This window comes from Pongo pygmaeus, chromosome 2 (genome assembly GCF_028885625.2).
Source record: "Pongo pygmaeus isolate AG05252 chromosome 2, NHGRI_mPonPyg2-v2.0_pri, whole genome shotgun sequence".
Lineage (NCBI taxonomy): Eukaryota > Metazoa > Chordata > Mammalia > Primates > Hominidae > Pongo > Pongo pygmaeus.
The window spans coordinates 138342564-138359798 of NC_085930.1; the positions used below are offsets into that span (position 1 = coordinate 138342564).

The window sequence follows — 17235 nt, forward strand, 5'->3', positions numbered from 1 at the left end:
GAAGCATGGCTGGGAGGCCTCAGGAAACTTAGAATCATGACAGAAGGGCAAAGGGGAAGCAAGCACATCTTCACATGGTGGCAGAAGACAGAGAGAGCTAAGTGGGAAGTGCTACACACTTTTAAACAACCAGATCTCATGAGAACTCTATCATGACACAACACTAGAGGGATAGTGCTAAACTGTTAGAAACCATCCACATGATCCAATCACCTCCCACCAGGCCACACAATTCAACATGAGATTTGGGTGGGACCACAGAGCCAAACCATATAAACATCCTACAAAATTAACCTTCAAAAGCAGAGAAATAAGATCTTTCAGACAAAATCATGTGACAAAATCTCATAAAATGTTCAATGAAAACACCAAAACTCAGAAGAGTGGAAGACAAAAACAGGAACAACGAACAAAGGCAGCAAGTAGAAAAAAGTAACAAATATGGTAGATAATAATCCAACTATATCAATAATCAATTTAAAAGTCAATGGTATAAATATATCAATTCAAAACAAGAGATTGTTACAGTAGATAAAAAAACATGACTCAACTATATGTTGTCTACAAGAAACCCACTTTATAAAGACACACATAGATTGTGTAGTAAATGGATGGATATACCATCCTAATAGTAACCAATATGGTTTGGCTGTGTCCCCACCCAAATCTCACCTTGAATTGTAGTAATCCCCACGTATCAAAGGTGGAGCCAGGTGGAGATAATTGAATCATGCAGGTGGTTTCCCACATACTGTTCTCATGGTAGTGAATAAGTCTCATGAAATCTGATGGTTTTATAAATGGAAGCTCCTCTGCACAAACTCTCTTGCCTGCTACCATGTAAGACACGCCTTTGCTCCTCATTTGCCTTCTGCCATGATTGTGAAGCCTCCCCAGCCATGTGGAACTGTGAGTCCATTAAACCTCTTTCCTTTATAAATTACCCAGTCTCAGGTATGTCTTTATTAACAGCATGAAAACAGACTAACATAGTCATCAAGAGAAAGCAGGAATAGCTATACAAATTTCAGACAGAGCTGACTTTAGACCAAGGAAAGTTATCAGGATTAAAAAGTGGGTCACAAAATGATAAAGGGGTCAATTCAACATGAAATAAAAATCCTTAATGTGCATGTGCCAACAACGGAGCATCAAAATACATGAGGCAAAAATGGACAGAACTGCAAAGAGAAACAGATGTATCCACTATTATAACTGTAAACTTCAACACCCCTCTATCAGTAATGGATAAAATCCAGAACACAGAAAATCAGTAAGGACACAGTTGAATTCAGTAGCACCATCAATCAACTGTATACAAGGGACACCTATAGACTACTTCATCTAATAACAGCAAAGTACAGATTCTTCTCAAACTCACATGGAACATTTACCACGACAAAACACACCATGAGCCATAAAACACACCTTAACAGATTTAAAAGAGTAGAAATAATACAATGTCTGCTCTCAGACCACAGTAGAATTAAACTAAAAATCAATAACATAAATTTAGCAAGAAATACCCAAAATACTTGGAAATAAAACTGCACAGTTTTAAATAACAAATGGGTCAGAAAAGAAATCTCAAGAGAAATGTACAAAAGAGTTAAGACATAAGATCAGTAGTCTAAAGTTTTACTTCAAGAAACTAGAAAAAGAAGAGCAATTTAATTCCAAAGTAAGAAGAATGAAAGAAATAATAAACACTAGAGTAGAAATCAATGAAATGTAAAGCAGGAGATCAATAGAGAAAAATGAAACTAAATTCTGGTTCTTTGAAAAGATCAAGAAAAATCAATAAGCCTCTAGCCAGGCTAAGAAAAAAAAAATAGAGAAGACACATATTACTGACATGAGCAATGAAAGAGGGCATATAATTACAGATCCCATGGACACCGAAAGAATAATAAAGGAATATTATAAACAACTTTATGCCCCAAAATTTGATAACCTAGATGTCAATTTAAGAAATTGATGTCCGGGCACAGTGACTCACACCTGTAATCCCAGCACTTTGGGAGGCTGAGGTGGGTGGATCACCTGAGGTCAGGAGTTTGAGACCAGCCTGGCCAACATAGTGAAACCCCATCTCTACTAAAAATACAAAAATTAGTCAGGCATGGTGGTGGGCACCTGAATTCCAGCTACTTCGGAGGCTGAGGCAGAAGAATTGCTTGAACCAGGGAGGCAGAGGTTGCAGTGAGCCAAGATCGCACCATTGCATCCCAGCCTGGGCAACAAGAGCGAAACTCCATCTCAAAGGAAAAAAAAGAAAATAATAACCAATTCCTTAAAAGACAGAATTTGCTAAAACTCACACAAGAAAAACAGACAATCTGAAGAGGCCTACATGTATTAGAGAAATTGAATCAATAATTCATGATCTTTTAAAACAGAGATCACCAAGTCCAGGTGGGTTCACTGGTGAATTCTACCAAACATTCAGAAATAAATTATACCAATTCTCTACTATCTCTTCCAGAAGACAGAAACAGAGGGAATACTTCTTAACTCATTCCATGAGGGCAGAATTACCCCAATACTGAAACAGACAAAGATATTACAAGAAAAGAAATCTACTGTGAGGATTAATTTTAGGTGTCAACTTGAATGGATTAAGGAACACTGTAGAAACCTGGTAAAACGTTACTTTTGGATGTGCTTGTGATCAGCATGAGGAGATGAGTGTGTGAGTCTAAGGGGACTAGGTAAAGATGAGCCACCCTCACAGTGTGGGCAGGCACCATCTAATAAGCCAAGAGACAAGAGAGAACAAAAACAGAAAAAGCAAGTGTGTTGATTTATCTGCAGGAGCTGGGATATACCCTTCCTCTCCTGCCCTTGCGTGTTAGAACTCCCTGGCCTGTGGACTCCAGGACTTGCACCAGCAGCCCCCTGGGTTCTCAGGCCTTCGGCCTTGGACTGAGTTATGCCATTGACATTCCAGGGTCTCCAGCTTGCAGATGGCCTGTTATTGGACTTTTCAGCCTCCATAATTGTGTGAGCCAATTCCTCTAATAAATCTCTTTCGTATATCTCTCTCTATATATATCCTATTGGCACTGTCTCCCTGTTATGGGAAGTCAGGGACCCTGAACGGAGGGACCAGCTGGAGCTGTGGCAGAGGAACATAAATTGTGAATATTTCATCTTAATATGGACATTTATCAGTTCTCAAATAACACTTTTATAATTTCTTATGCCTGTCTTTAATCTCTTAATCCTGTTATCTTCATAAGCTGAAGATGTACGTCACCTCAGGACCACTGTGATAATTGTGCTAACTGTACAGATTGTAAAACATGTGTGGTTGAAAAATATGAAATCAGTGCACCTTGAAAAAGAACAGAATAATAGCAATTTTTATGGAACAAGGGAAGACAACCATAAGGTCTGACTGCCTGTGGGGTTGGGCTAAAAGAGCCATATTTTTCTTCTTGCAGAGAGCCTATAAATGGACGTGCAAGTAGGAAACATATTGTTAAATTCTTTTTCTAGCAAGGAATATTAATATTAATACCATGGGAAAGGAATGTGTTCCTGGGGGGAGGTCTATAAACAGCCATTCTGGGAATGTCTGTCTTGTGCAATTGAGATAAGGACTGAGATAAGCCCTGGTCTCCTGCAGAACCCTCAGGCTTACTAGGGTTGGGAAAACTCAGCCCTGGTAAATTTGTGGTCAGACTGGTTCTCTGGTCTTGAACCCTGTTTTCTGTTGTTTAAGATGTTTATCAAGACAATACGTGCACCGCTGAACATAGACCATTATCAGTGGTTCTGCTTTTGCCCTTTGCCCTGTGATCTTTGTTGGACCCTTATCAGTGGTTCTGCTTTTGCCCTTTGCCCTGTTCCCTCAGAAGCATGTGATCTTTGTTAGACCCTTATCAGTGGTTCTGCTTTTTGCCCTTTGAAGCATGTGATCTTTGTATCTACTCTCTGTTCTTACACCCCCTCCCCTTTTGAAACCCTTAATAAAAACTTGCTGGTCTGAGACTCAGGCAGGCATCATGGTCCTACTGATACGTGATGTCACCTCTGGTGGCCCAGCTGTAAAATTCCTCTCTTTGTACTGTCTCTCTTTATTTCTCAGCCAGCCGACACTTATGGAAAATAGAACCTACATTGAAATATTGGGGGTGGGTTCTCCCAGTATCTCCCTAGAGAATTCTGACTAATACAACTACAGAGTAATATCTCTCATAAATATAGATGCAATAATCCTTAGCAAAATCCTTAGGTTGGTGCAAAAGTCATTTGCCATTACTTTCATAGGCAAAAACCACAATGACTTTTACACCAACAAATATTAGCAAATTGAATCTAATAATCCATAGAAGAAATTATACACCATGACTAAGTGAGATTTATCTCAGGTATGAAAGGTTGGTTCAATATTTGAAAATCAATCTATGTAATCTATCACATTAACAGGCTAAATAAGAAAGATCACATGGCTCAGGAGGTGGAGGCTGCAGTGAGCTGTATTTGTACCACTGCACTCCAGCTGGTGCAACAGAGTGAGACCCTGTCTCAAAAAAAGAAAAGAAAAATCACATGATTATATCAATAGACGCAGAAAAATAGATGTCAAATAGATGTATTTGACAAAGTACAATACCCATTTGGAATGATAATAACTCTCAGTAAACTACGAATAGAGGGGAACTTCCTCAACTTGATTTAAAAAACCACCTACAGCTAACATCACAGTTAGTGGTGAGAAACTAGAGGCTTTATACAAAGATCATGAACAAGGTAATGATGTCCCTTCTCACCACTGCTTTTCAACATCATACTGTAAGTCCTAGCTAATGCAAAAAGCAAAGAAAAGATACACAGACTGGGAAAGAGGAAATAAAACTGCCTTTGTTCACAGATGAAATTGTCATCGATGTAGAAAATTGGAATGAATTAATTAAAAATATCTGGAACTAATAAGTTATTATACCAATGTTGTAGGATACAAGGTTCATATGCAAACATCAATTTATTTCTCATATATCAGCAAATAACAGTGGACTTTTAGGTTTAAAACATAATACTATTGGCCGGGCGCAGTGGCTCACATCTGTAATCCCAGCACTTTGGGAGGCCAAGGCAGGTGGATCACGAGGTCAGGAGATTGAGACCATCCTGGCTAACACGGTGAAACCCCATCTCTACGAAAAATACAAAACATTAGCCGGGTGTGGTGGCAGGCGTCTGTAGTCCCAGCTACTCGGGAGGCTGAGGCAGGACAATGGTGTGAACCTGGGAGGTGGAGCTTGCAGTGAGCCGAGTTCGCACCACTGCACTCTAGCCTGGGCGACAGAGCGAGACTCAAAAAAATAAAAAAAAAATTTTTAAAACCATAATACTATTTATATTTGTACCCTACATATGAAATATTTAGGTATAAATCTTTTAAAAACGTATACGGTCTGCATGAAAAAACTACAAAACTCTGTTGAAAAAAATCAAAGCAGCACTAAATAAATGCAGAGACTCAATATTGTTAAGATGTCAGTTCTTGCCAACAACTTGATCTATAGATTCAACACAATCCCAACTGAAATCCCAACAAGTTATTTTGTAGGTATCAACAAACTCATTCTAAACTGTATATGGAGCAGTGGCTTATGCCTGTAAGCTCAGCACTTTAAGAGGCCAAGGCAGGAGGATCATTTGAGGCCAGGAGTTTGAGACCACCAGCCTGGGCAAAATAGAGAGACCCCATTCTCTACAAAATTAAAAAAAAATTAAGTTAGCTGGGCAAGGCGGTGTGTGCCTGTAGTCCTGACTATTCAGCAGATGGAAGTGGGAGGATCACTTGATCCCAGGAGTTCAAGGTTATAGTGAGCTATGATCACGCCACTGCATTCCAGCCTGGATGACAGAGCGAGACCTGTCTCTAAATAAATACATAAAAATAAATTGCATATGGAGAGGTAAAAGACCAAGAATGGCCAATACAATATTGAAGAAGAATGAAGTCAGAACACTCACACTACCAACTTCAAGACATTATAAAACTGTGGTAATCAAGACAACATGATATTTTATCAATTGGCCAAAGAACAGACAAATAGATGGAACAGAATAGAGAATCTAGAAATAGACCCACATAAATACAGTCAACTGGTCTTATTTATTTATTTATTTTACAAATGAGGTCTTGCTATGTTGCCTAGGCTGGACTCAAATTCCTAGGCTCAAGCGATTCTTCCACCTCAGCCTCCTAAAGAAAACTATTGAACTCTACTGAGCAGCTGGGACTACAAGTGTGCACCACTGCACACCAGGCTATAGTTAACTCATCTTTGACAAAGGCAATGTGATGGAGCAAAGACAGTCTTTTCAACAAATGGTGCTGGAAAAAATGGACACCCACATGTAAAAAATAAATCTAGATAAAGATCTTATACCCTTCACAAGAAGTAACTCAAAACAGATCATAGATCTAAATGTAAAGTACAAAACTATAAAACTCTTAGAAGATAACATAGGAGAACAGCTAGATGACCTTGCGTTGGGCAAAAAAGAAAGAATTGATACACTGGACTTCACTAAATGTAAAACTTTTGATCTGCAAATGAAACTATCAAGAAAAGAAGAAGATAAGCTACAGACTGAGAGAAAATATTTGCAAAAGATTTATCAGATAAAGGAATGTTATCCAAAATATCAAAGAACTCTCAAAACTCAACAATAAGAAAGTAAACAACTTGATTAAAAAATAGGCAAAAGACCGGGCATGGTGGCTCACGCCTGTAATCCCAGCACTTTGGGAGGCCAAGGCAGGCAGATCGCGAGGTCAAGAGGTCGAGACCATCCTAGCCAACATAGTGAAACCCTGTCTCTACTAAAAATACAAAAAATTAGGTGGATGTGGTGGCTCGTGCCTGTAGTCCCAGCTACTCGGGTGGCTGAGGCAGGAGAATCGCTTGAACCCAGGAGGAGGAGGTTGCAGTGAGCTGAGATTCCACCACTGCACTCCAGCCTGGGTGACAGAGTGAGACTCAAAAAAAAAATACATAAATAAAATAAAATAAGCAAAAGATCTGAACAGACATCTCACCAAGGAAGATATACAAATGGCAATAAATTTATGAAAAGATGCTCAGCATCATATGTCATAAGGGAATTGCAAATTAAAAAAATTAAGATACCACTGTGCACCTATTAGAATAGTCAAAATCCAAAACACTGACAAGACTAAATGCTTAGTTTGGTGGAAGGAAAAATCACAACTTTTTTTTTTTTTTTTTTTTTAAGATGAAGTCTTGCTCTTGTCCCCTAGGCTGGAGTACAATGGTGCGATCTTGGCTCACTGCAACCTCCACCTCCCAGGTTCAAGCAATTCTCCTGCCTCAGCCACCTGAGTAGCTGGGATTACAGGCATCTGCCACCACGCCCGGCTAATTTCTGTATTTTTAGTAGAGACAGGGTTTCTCTATGTTGGTCAGGCTTGTCTTGAACTCCTGACCTCAGGTGATCTGCCTGCCTCGGCCTTCCAAAATTGCTGGGATTACAGGTGTGAGCCACCGCGCCTGGCCCAAAACAGTTTTTAAAAAGACTAAATGCTGTTGAGAATGTAGAGCAACAGGAAGTCTGATTCATTGTTGATGGGAACACAAAATGATACAACCACTTTGGAAGACAGCTTGGCATTTTCTTACAAAATGAAGCATACTCTTATCATATGATTCAGCAATCGTCTTCTTTGTATTTACCCAAAAGAGTAGAAAACTTATGTCTCCAAAAAAACTGCACAGGAGTGTTTATAGCAGTTTTTTTAATAGTTACCAAAACTTGGAAGCAATCAAGATATTCTTCAGTAGGTGAATGGATTAATAAAGTGTGGTACATTCAGACAATGGAATATTATTCGGTGCTAAAAAGAAATGAGCTATCAAGCCATGAAAAGATATGGAGGAACCTTAGATGTATATTACTAAAGGAAAGAAACCAATCTGAAAAGGCTACATACTGTATGATTCCAATATGTAACATTTCCAGTGGTGGAAAAAGCAAAATTGCAGAGATGGTAAAATGATCAGTGGTTGCCAGGGGTTAAGGGAGAAAGAAGTGAATCCTAATGTAAACTCTGGACTTCATGTTATAATAATGTGTCAATGCAGGTTCATTGATTATAACAAACATACTATTCTAGTCTGGGATATTGATAACAGGGAAGGCTATGCATGTATCAGGACAGGGAGTATATGTAAACTTTCTGTACTTTCTGCTCAATTTTATTGTGAGCATAAAACTTCTCTTTAAAAAAAAGCATTTAAAAAATAAAAAATAAAAACAAGTAACTGAAAACTGGAGTGGTGAGGTTATACTGGAACATGTCCCAATCTTGATATCCAAGCGGTTTAGATTTTAAAGACCATGAAGGACAGAAAGACAAGATGTCGAGGTTGGAGTGAGATCTGTGCATATAGCTAGGAACCTTAAGGAATGATTCCTTTATTGAAAGGATGGACAAAAACAAACAAATATCTGCCTGCCTGCCAAAGTAACTATCTGACGTAGAAACTTGTATATCTCATCTTGGGCTCTGAGCAGGGGAAAAAAATACTCCTTGAAAGTCATAACCAACATAATCAAAGGTTTTCCTTATGTGGGTTCATGATTCAAAAACTCACAACATACATGACCCAGGTAACTCTATGCCAAGAAATGAGCACAAAGTGATTTTGAGATGTTATCAGTCCTAAGATGCCTGGAAAAGCCTATCCACATACTCTCTTCTTGAAGATTGAGTGTCCTGGGTTGAAGAACAAGGTAAACAAGAGCTCAAAATTCAAAATTACAAAACACACAAGGAAGCAAATATTATGCAAGAAAGTTAAAGAATACAGCAAAATCAGGCCCCCAACAACTTCAGATGGAAGGATTACTAGTGCAAATTGTCAAATAAGTACACTGAAGATGATTAAAGAAGTACTCATAGGACTCTAAAACAGGTAAAAGAATAAGATATTGTTGGCTGGGAGTGGTGGCTCATGCCTATAATCCCAGCACTTTGGAAGGCCAAGGCAGGAAGATAACTTGAGCCAAGGAGTTGGAGGCCAGCATGGGCAACATGGCAAAACCCCATCTCTACAAAAAATACAAAAATTAGCTGTGTGTGGAGGTGCATGCCTGTAGTCCCAGCTACTTGGGTGGCTAAGGTAGGGTGATTGCTTGAGCTCAGAGGCGGAGGTGGCAGTGAGCTGAGATCACACCACTACACTGTAGCCTGGGTAATAGAGAGAGACTCTGTGTCAAAAAAAAAAAAAAAAAGATATTGTCAAATAAAACCACATGGAGACATTTTGTGGCATGGGAGTTAGAATCATCAAAAAATTTGATTAGAATGTACCACAGAGATGACAAAAGGGAAAAAAAGAAGATGAGACATGGAAGACATACATGATGTTCCATGATATTTCTCACTGGAATTTCAGAAGGGGAAAATAGAGGCTGGGTGCAATGGCTCATGCCTGTAATCCCAACACTTTGGAGGTCAAGATGAGAGGATCACTTGAGGCCAGGAGTTCAAGACCAGCCTGGGCAATATAATCTCTACAAAAAGTAAAAAAGTATTAGCTGGGCATGGTGGCGTACACCTGTGGTCCCAGCATCTCAAGAGGCTGAGGTGGTAGGATTGCTTGAGCCCAGGAGTTCAAGGCTGCAGTGGGCTACGGCTGTGCCTCTGTACTCCAGCTTGGGCGACAGAGCAAGACCTTGACTTAAAAAAAAAAAAAAAAAAAGAGAGGGAGAAAATACATAAAATGACACATGACACATTACACATGTTTGAAGGTATAATAGGTGAGAATTTTAACAATAAAATACAGAAATCCATAGATTGAAGACAACCAAAAAGAAATCTAGACACAACATAAAGAAACGAGAACACCAAATATTTCAAGAAGAAAAAAATCTTAGACGCAACCAGAGGGAAGAGAGATTGCCTTCAAAGATATGGTGATTTGAAAACAGCAGACTTTTCAAGAGTAACAATAGAAGTAAGAAAACAAAATCTTCAATGTGCTAAGAAAAAATAACTGTGAACCAGAATGGCCTTGTTCACACATAAACCTCCTACAAATAAACAGTAGAGGAAAAACTCACTCAAAAATGAGTAAATAAAAAGCTCAAGATCTTTTGAAAGATACTATAACAAAGGTTATACCCCAGAAAATTGCCACAACACAAATAAAAACTGTGACAAAACATTCTGCCACGAGTGAAAAAAACTGTCTATATTAAATAAAAGCACAAAATAGACCAAGAGAATTAAAAGATGAAAGGGAAAAAGGGGAGAAGGGGAGGAAAAGAGGAGAAGAGGAGAAGGTGAGGAGGGGGAAGAGGGAAGAAGAGAGAAGGGAGAAGGGAGTGGGGACTAGAAAGCTGGGAGACAGATGAAATATTATCTGGCAGGGCTCAGGAAAGAAGCAGAAGAAAAAATTAAAACATCAGGAAATTATGGCAAAGATAGAAGCAGCAGAAGAAATCAGATGATGCTGTAAATAAATAAGCAACATGAATGGAAATACAGAATTGAAAAGGAGTCCAAGAAAATGATAGACAGGGAGAACAGTGAACGAGATCCATCATAAGCATAATTGGAAAATGCATAAAAGAAAAAGAAATAATGTGTGGTGGACACACCCTAAGGTGACTCCTTGTATAATCCTCTTTTCTTGAGTGCAGGTGGAAATTGTGCTCTGTTTCTAGCCAATAGAATATGACAAAGGTGAAGGGCTTTCACATATGTAGTTAAAATCCCAAGCCAGTTAATCTAGTTAATCAAAAGAGATTATCCTGGTGGGTCTGACTTAATCAGGTCTTTAAAAAAAGAACTGGGGTGCTCCCAGATTTCAGACACACTCTCTCCCCGGCTGACCTTGAAGAAGCAAGCCACCATGAATACTACAACTGCAAGGAAATTCATTCTTTCAACAATCAGTCAAATTTGGAAGAAAACTCAGCCTCAGATGAGACCATGAGGCCAGCTGACAACTTCACTGTAGCCTTGTGAGATGCTGACCAGAGGATCCAGTAAAACTATGCTCAGACTCCTGACACATAGAGATTTTGACATAATAAATGGGTCTTGTTTTAAGCTGCTAAATATGTTGTAGGATAAATTTTTATATAACAATAGACAACATATAATGAAGGAAAAAATTTAAAGATGTAATTGAAGAAAACTCAACAGAAATAAAAGCATATTTCAATTTATAGCTTGAAAAGAGATAGCAGAACTCAAGAAAGAAAGGAACAGAACATCAACATCAGCAGATAGCCTAGTAAAATTCTTGATCTTCAAAGATAAAGTAAGAATCATTTGGGAAGCTAAATAAAAAGATCAAGAGCATTTATTAGGGGCAAAATAATCAGGCTGTCCTCAGACTTTACTACAATAACAACAATGCCAGTAAAAGCCTATAGAATCCTTCCAGAAAATAAAATATAAGCCAGAAATTATATATTATGCCAACCTATGATTGAAGTAAAGAAAAAAACTAGATAATAGGTATGAAAATGTAAGAACTCAGGGAATATTATTCTCATCGGTCTCATCAGCCTTCTTTGAAAAAATGCATAGAGGGTAATCTTCAGCCAACTAAGAGGTGAATGGAAAAACTGGCAAGAGCCTTGAATATAAAATAAACATGAGGATTATATTTATAGAACACAGTGCAAATGTTATTAACTCTGGCAATGTAGAAATTGTAAAACTAACAAAAGGTAGTAACAGTGAGGAAAAAAGTAATGGCATGCTCAAGAAAGCAAAAGGAAGGAAATAAAAATGAGTGGAAATTAAATTAGAAAACAGAAAAATGAGAGAATGAATAAGTATGTCCAAGGAGTTGTTGTTTAGAGAAAAAAAAAAGGTAAAGACAAATGATCAGCTAATCTAATTAAGAAAAAAAGAGAAACAAATATACAAAACAAATATAATAGAGAAATCTATAAATGCAGAAGAAATTTTTTTTAAAAAGAATAATCATCTCATTCAATCCTATATTGATAAGCTTGAAAATTTAGATGAGTAGTTTCCTAGAAAAAAATACATTATTTGTTTTTTCTTTTCTTTTTTTCTTTTTTTTGAAACTGTCTCACTCCATCACCCAGGCTGGAGTGCAGTGGTGCAATCTCAGCTCATTGCAACCTCTGCCTCCTGGGTTCAAGCAATCCTTGTGCCTCAGCCTCCAGAGTAGCTGGGACTGAAAAATATATTTTTACCAAAACTTCAGATAAAAGAAAACACTAAACCATGCCAACAAGCATAGAAGAAATAGTTATCAAACAATCATTCCCTCCCATTCTCCACCCTCAAAACAGGCCCAAATAGTTTCTAGAAGAATTCTTTCTAACTATAAAGGAAAAAATAATCCTAATGCTACTCAATGTGTGCAAGAATATAGTAAAAGAAGGCATTTTTTTCTTATGAAGTGATAAAAATCTGATAATAAAACCTGACAAAGGCAAGAGTCATGTAGGACCCAGGATCCCTCTCTTTCTGGGCCTAACTTCTTGGCATGTAGCTTCCATCTTCAGAGTCATCTTGTGGTTCCAAAATGACTTCTACAACTCCAATTATCATGTTGTACAGAGGAAGAGTACAGAAGGTACTTGCCAGTTTCATCAGCTTTCCTAAAAGCCCTGCCCAGTGACTCATATTTAAATTGCTTTGGCCCATGTGCGGACACATGACCACTCCTAGCTACAAGGAAGGCTGGGCAATGTAAACTGCATTATCACCTTGAATAAAATCAGGATTTTTCCAGGTAAAATACAGGTGGCCCAGTTAAATTTAACTTTCAGATAAATATGTTGGAACATACTTACACTAAAAAAAAAATATGCATTGTTCATCTAAAGTTCAAATTCAACTGGGAGTTTTGGTGTCCTGTTTTTTTTTTTTTTTTTTCTAAATCTGACAACATTACCCATGAGGGATCAAGTAACCACAACCCTGACTTTTATAGTCATCACTTCTTTGTTTTTTAAAATAGCTTCATCACCCAATGTGCATCCCTAGACACTGTAGTTTAGTCTTATCCATTAAAAAATACCCTATCTTTTAAATCTCTTTTAATCTAAAGGTTCCTCTTCCATCCCTTCTAGTTCCTTAAAACTAATACAATAAACAAGATGGCTTCAAAAGAATGAAGTCCAGGGACTACTTGCCCTACCAATATCAAGACTTATTTTAAAAATATAGAAATTAAGATAGTGTGGGATTGGTGTTAGGACAGGAAAAGAACAAAGAGTATAGAAATACACCATAAATATGCGAGCTTGACATTCCACAGAGGGGAAATTATGTATCACTGGGATGAGAATGAACGATATTACGAATGGTGCTTGGACAACTGCATGTTATGGTAAATTGACTATAAAAAAGGCCAGTAATTGCTCCCCTCTCTGTATCCATGTTCCATTATCATGTAACTCGAATGCCTTTAACTCAGAGTCTGAGCCCAGCCACATAACTTGCTTTGGCTAATGAGATGTTAGCAAACACTGCACATAGAGGCTTGCACAATGAGGCTCATTCCCTTTTGCAACCTGCTGCCATCGAATGAAGCAGTCCAGCTAGCCTGCTGAGTGGTAGAGCTATGTGGCTCACTGGCAATATGCCCGCTATCCCAGTAGACAACCAGCTAACCTCCAGGGGCCGAGTGACTCAGTTCACTGGCAACTGACCACAGATACACGAGTGAGCCCAGTTGAGCCCAGCCTCATAGGAATATATGTTAAATAAATGGTGGTTCTTTTAAGCCACTAAGTTTTGGGGTGGTTAATTACACAGCAAATCTAATTGACATATTATATGGATTCTTACTTCTCAACATACAAAAATCAATTCCAGGTAGAGACTTAAATATAAAAAACAAAACTTTACACTTTTTGATATAGAAAAAAATCTTCATAACCTCAGGTTAGAAAAAGTTTTCTTTAGCAAGTTACCAAAAAAAAAAAAAAACACACACATAAGGAAGACCAATTGTCAAATGTGACTATAAAAAAGCCCTTTATACCTCTAAAATCACTATTAACAAAGTTAAAAGACAAATAATTAGCATTCAGAATACGTAAAGGACATCTACAAATCAAAAAGCAAAAGATAATCCAATAAGGAAATGCGCAACAGATTTAAACAGGTAATTAACAGAAAAAGAAACACGCATGGCCAATATACATATACAAATATAACTTAACCTCATTGGTAGTCAGAGAAATGGAACCGAGAAGCCATTTCACATTTAAAAATTTTTAAAGCTCCACAGTTGAGACTATGGAGAAAGGGTAGCTCTTATACACAGACGTTGGGAGTATAAATTGGTACAATACTTTGGAGATCAAATGATGATGACCTCCACCTCGATATATATGTAGAAACTCTCACACATGTGCAGAAGAAGGAAACATGCAAGAATTTCAGAGCACACTGTTTCCAAAAAAACTAAAAAAGACCAAATATCCATCATCTAAAGAATGGATAGGCCGGGCGCGGTGGCTCACGCCTATAATCCCAGCACTTTGGGAGGCCGAGACGGGCGGATCACGAGGTCAGGAGATCGAGACCATCCTGGATAACACAGTGAAACCCCGTCTCTACTAAAAATACAAAAAAAATTAGCCGGGTGTGGTGGCGGGTGCCTGTAGTCCCAGCTACTCGGGAGGCTGAGGCAGGAGAATGGCGTGAACCCGGGAGGCGGAGCTTGCAGTGAGCCGAGATGACGCCACTGCACTCCAGCCTGGGCGACAGAGCGAGACTCTGTCTCAAAAAAAAAAAAAAAAAAAGAATGGATAATGTGGGAACTATAAACACCAAATTCAAGATAGTGGTTACCTCTGCAGGACAGGAAAGGAGGTATAATGGGGAAGGGACACACAGGGGGCTTCATTATATTTGTGATGTATTTCTTAAGCCAGGGGCTGGGTACATGGGTGTATATTAATCTCTGATCCTATTCATGTGTCTGAAAGATGTCATAAATGTTAAATGTATTTTTTTGAAGTGAAAAGAATATATCACAGCTATGCTCCAAAGAAGAACTCAAAGGTTATGATGTAAAAAGAAGTTTAAGGGCTTAAGTTCATCATGAAGACGTCCCCAGTTCAACCCCCAAACCTTGCGAATCACTCAGAGATTCTTCCCCGGAGATAAATCTTTGTTTTGCTGACATGGAGAATAGATTATTATCAAAACAAAGCAATACAGTACAAATTAAAAAGTTAAAGGAAAGGGCTGTAATGAATGCTAATGGCAGAAGAAGCAAGTGAAAACAGAAAATATTTCAACACTAGTACCATATTACATGGGTGATAGCTGCTCGCCTACCCTGTGGGACACTCCCCCAAGTATGGAATTCCATCACACAGAGAAATACTATGATTTCTTTTTTTTTTTTTTTTTTGAGACGGAGTCTTGCTCTGTTGCCAGGCTGGAGTGCAGTGGTGCAATCTCAGCTCACTGCAACCTCCAACTCCTGAGTTCAAGTGATTCTCCTGCCTCAGCCTCCCCAGTAGCTGGGATTACAGGCGCACATCACCACGCACAACTAATTTTTGTATTTTTAGTAGAGACGGGGTTTCACCATGTTGGCCAGAATGGTGTCAATCTACTGACCTCGTGATCCGCCTGCCTCGGCCTCCCAAAGTGTTGGGATTACAGGTGTGAGCCACCGCTCTGAGCTATATTTTCATTTCTAAGCCATTTGAGATAAATCTCTTACATCCTCATAGCACAACATACAGTTGTCACTATTTCCTGGTGCATTTTACACAAGTAAACGTCCTCGTCAGTGATGTAATGACTGCTGCTGTCAAACTATCTCAAATGTTCTTAAAAAAAAAACAAAAAAAAAAACCCAAAACCCATAATGGATGAACACAAAGCTAAAACAAGGGAACAACATACCTTCTGTTTTCTTCCCACAGCACTCTCTGCTCCAGTCCCAGGTCTCCCTGGCATTAAAATGTAGAGTAAAGGCACAGGGCTTGCCAGCCCAAGCCAAAGGCAGGAATCCAAGCTTTCTCTAGGTCACAGGGTACCTGGGGAAAACTCCCAGTGTCTGTCAACTGGCATCAGGCACTGGGAATTTTTATTATCAAGCTTTTTTATTAATGAGTTATTATTGATATCAATCCTCAGCTCAATAATAAAGTTGCTTTTCACTGGGTTTGTTTCAAGCCTGTTGCTGAGCTTCGGTACTTTGAAGTCCACAGATTTAATGAGAAGCAAAGAAAATCAATTTAACCCACTTTATTCAAAGAACCTTTTCATTACATTATTTTACTTGCTATGTTGACATATTTCCTACAACGTATTTCCGGCTGTACAGTTTTTGCATTGCTATAAAAAATAGTGTTCTACATAGATTCCTTTTTTTGTTGTTTCTGCCTTTTTATTTTTAAGATATTCAGTTTCAGTTTTATCTTATGTCAGGCAATTTCATTTTTAGCTTCTATAATGTATCACAAATGACCTTGATGCATTTCCTCATTTGATAAGTAAACATTTCACATTTTGATAACACGTTTGTGAGAATACTTAATCACAAGTTCAGCTAGTGTTATGCTTTAAAATAATCACAAGGATTTTTAGTGTCCTTGTTAGTATATTGAAATTAAAATGCACTATCCCGATTTGGGGGCTTTAAGAGTTACTGCCTGTAGAAGCTGCAATCTTTAGAGAATAAATTGTCTCCAGGCACTATATTTGCAACTCTTACTAAATTACCTGGTTGCCTGGATATCTCCTTGGCCCAGATAGAAGAAAACCACCAATTTGCTCTTTTTCATAATCTCAAATCCAGAACCTATAAATAGAGTAATTGGTATGCAAATTCTTTGATGACTAGCTCTGCTCTTTGGAGAGCATGTTATGAGTATTTTAGCCTTTTCTTTTAAAAAGCTTAGATTTATTCCTCCTTTGACTTCCTCCCACCAATCAGTAAATAAGCAAAAACAAGTAACATGTCAGTAAAATATCCAACAAATAAAATTTTATACCTATTGCCAATGAAAGTAATAAAGAATGTGGATAGTGCTTACAGAGTATGCACAGAGGGCCTCTGAAAAATTACAAAATAATCCTGGGATCCTGTCAGGGGTATACAATCTTTTGGCTTCCCTGGGCCACACTGGAAGAAGAAGAATTGTTTTTGGGCCACACATAAAATACACTAACACGAATGATAGCTGATGAGCTTAAAAAAAAAAAAGGGTCGGTGC

At 38.3% G+C, this 17235-nt stretch overlaps 1 protein-coding gene across 8 annotated transcripts in view; it reads right to left on the bottom strand.

Annotated features, from left to right (window-relative positions):
- The window catches only part of BTD (biotinidase), a 45791-nt gene that overhangs the window by 23270 nt on the left and 5286 nt on the right, over positions 1 to 17235 (bottom strand). The window contains exon 1 of one of the 8 annotated variants that reach the window (XM_063661291.1): positions 17056 to 17076. The exons of 5 other annotated variants lie outside the window; for them this stretch is intronic. Coding sequence is in view for 1 of the 3 variants with exons in the window: in XM_054483201.2 (XP_054339176.1) it covers positions 12465 to 12484 (20 nt within the window). In the remaining 2 variants the exon portion in view is untranslated. Of the gene's footprint in view, positions 1 to 12464; positions 12607 to 15919; positions 16010 to 17055; positions 17077 to 17235 lie in introns of those variants that run through there. 2 more of the 8 variants (XM_054483204.2, XM_054483201.2) reach the window with 2 other exon arrangements.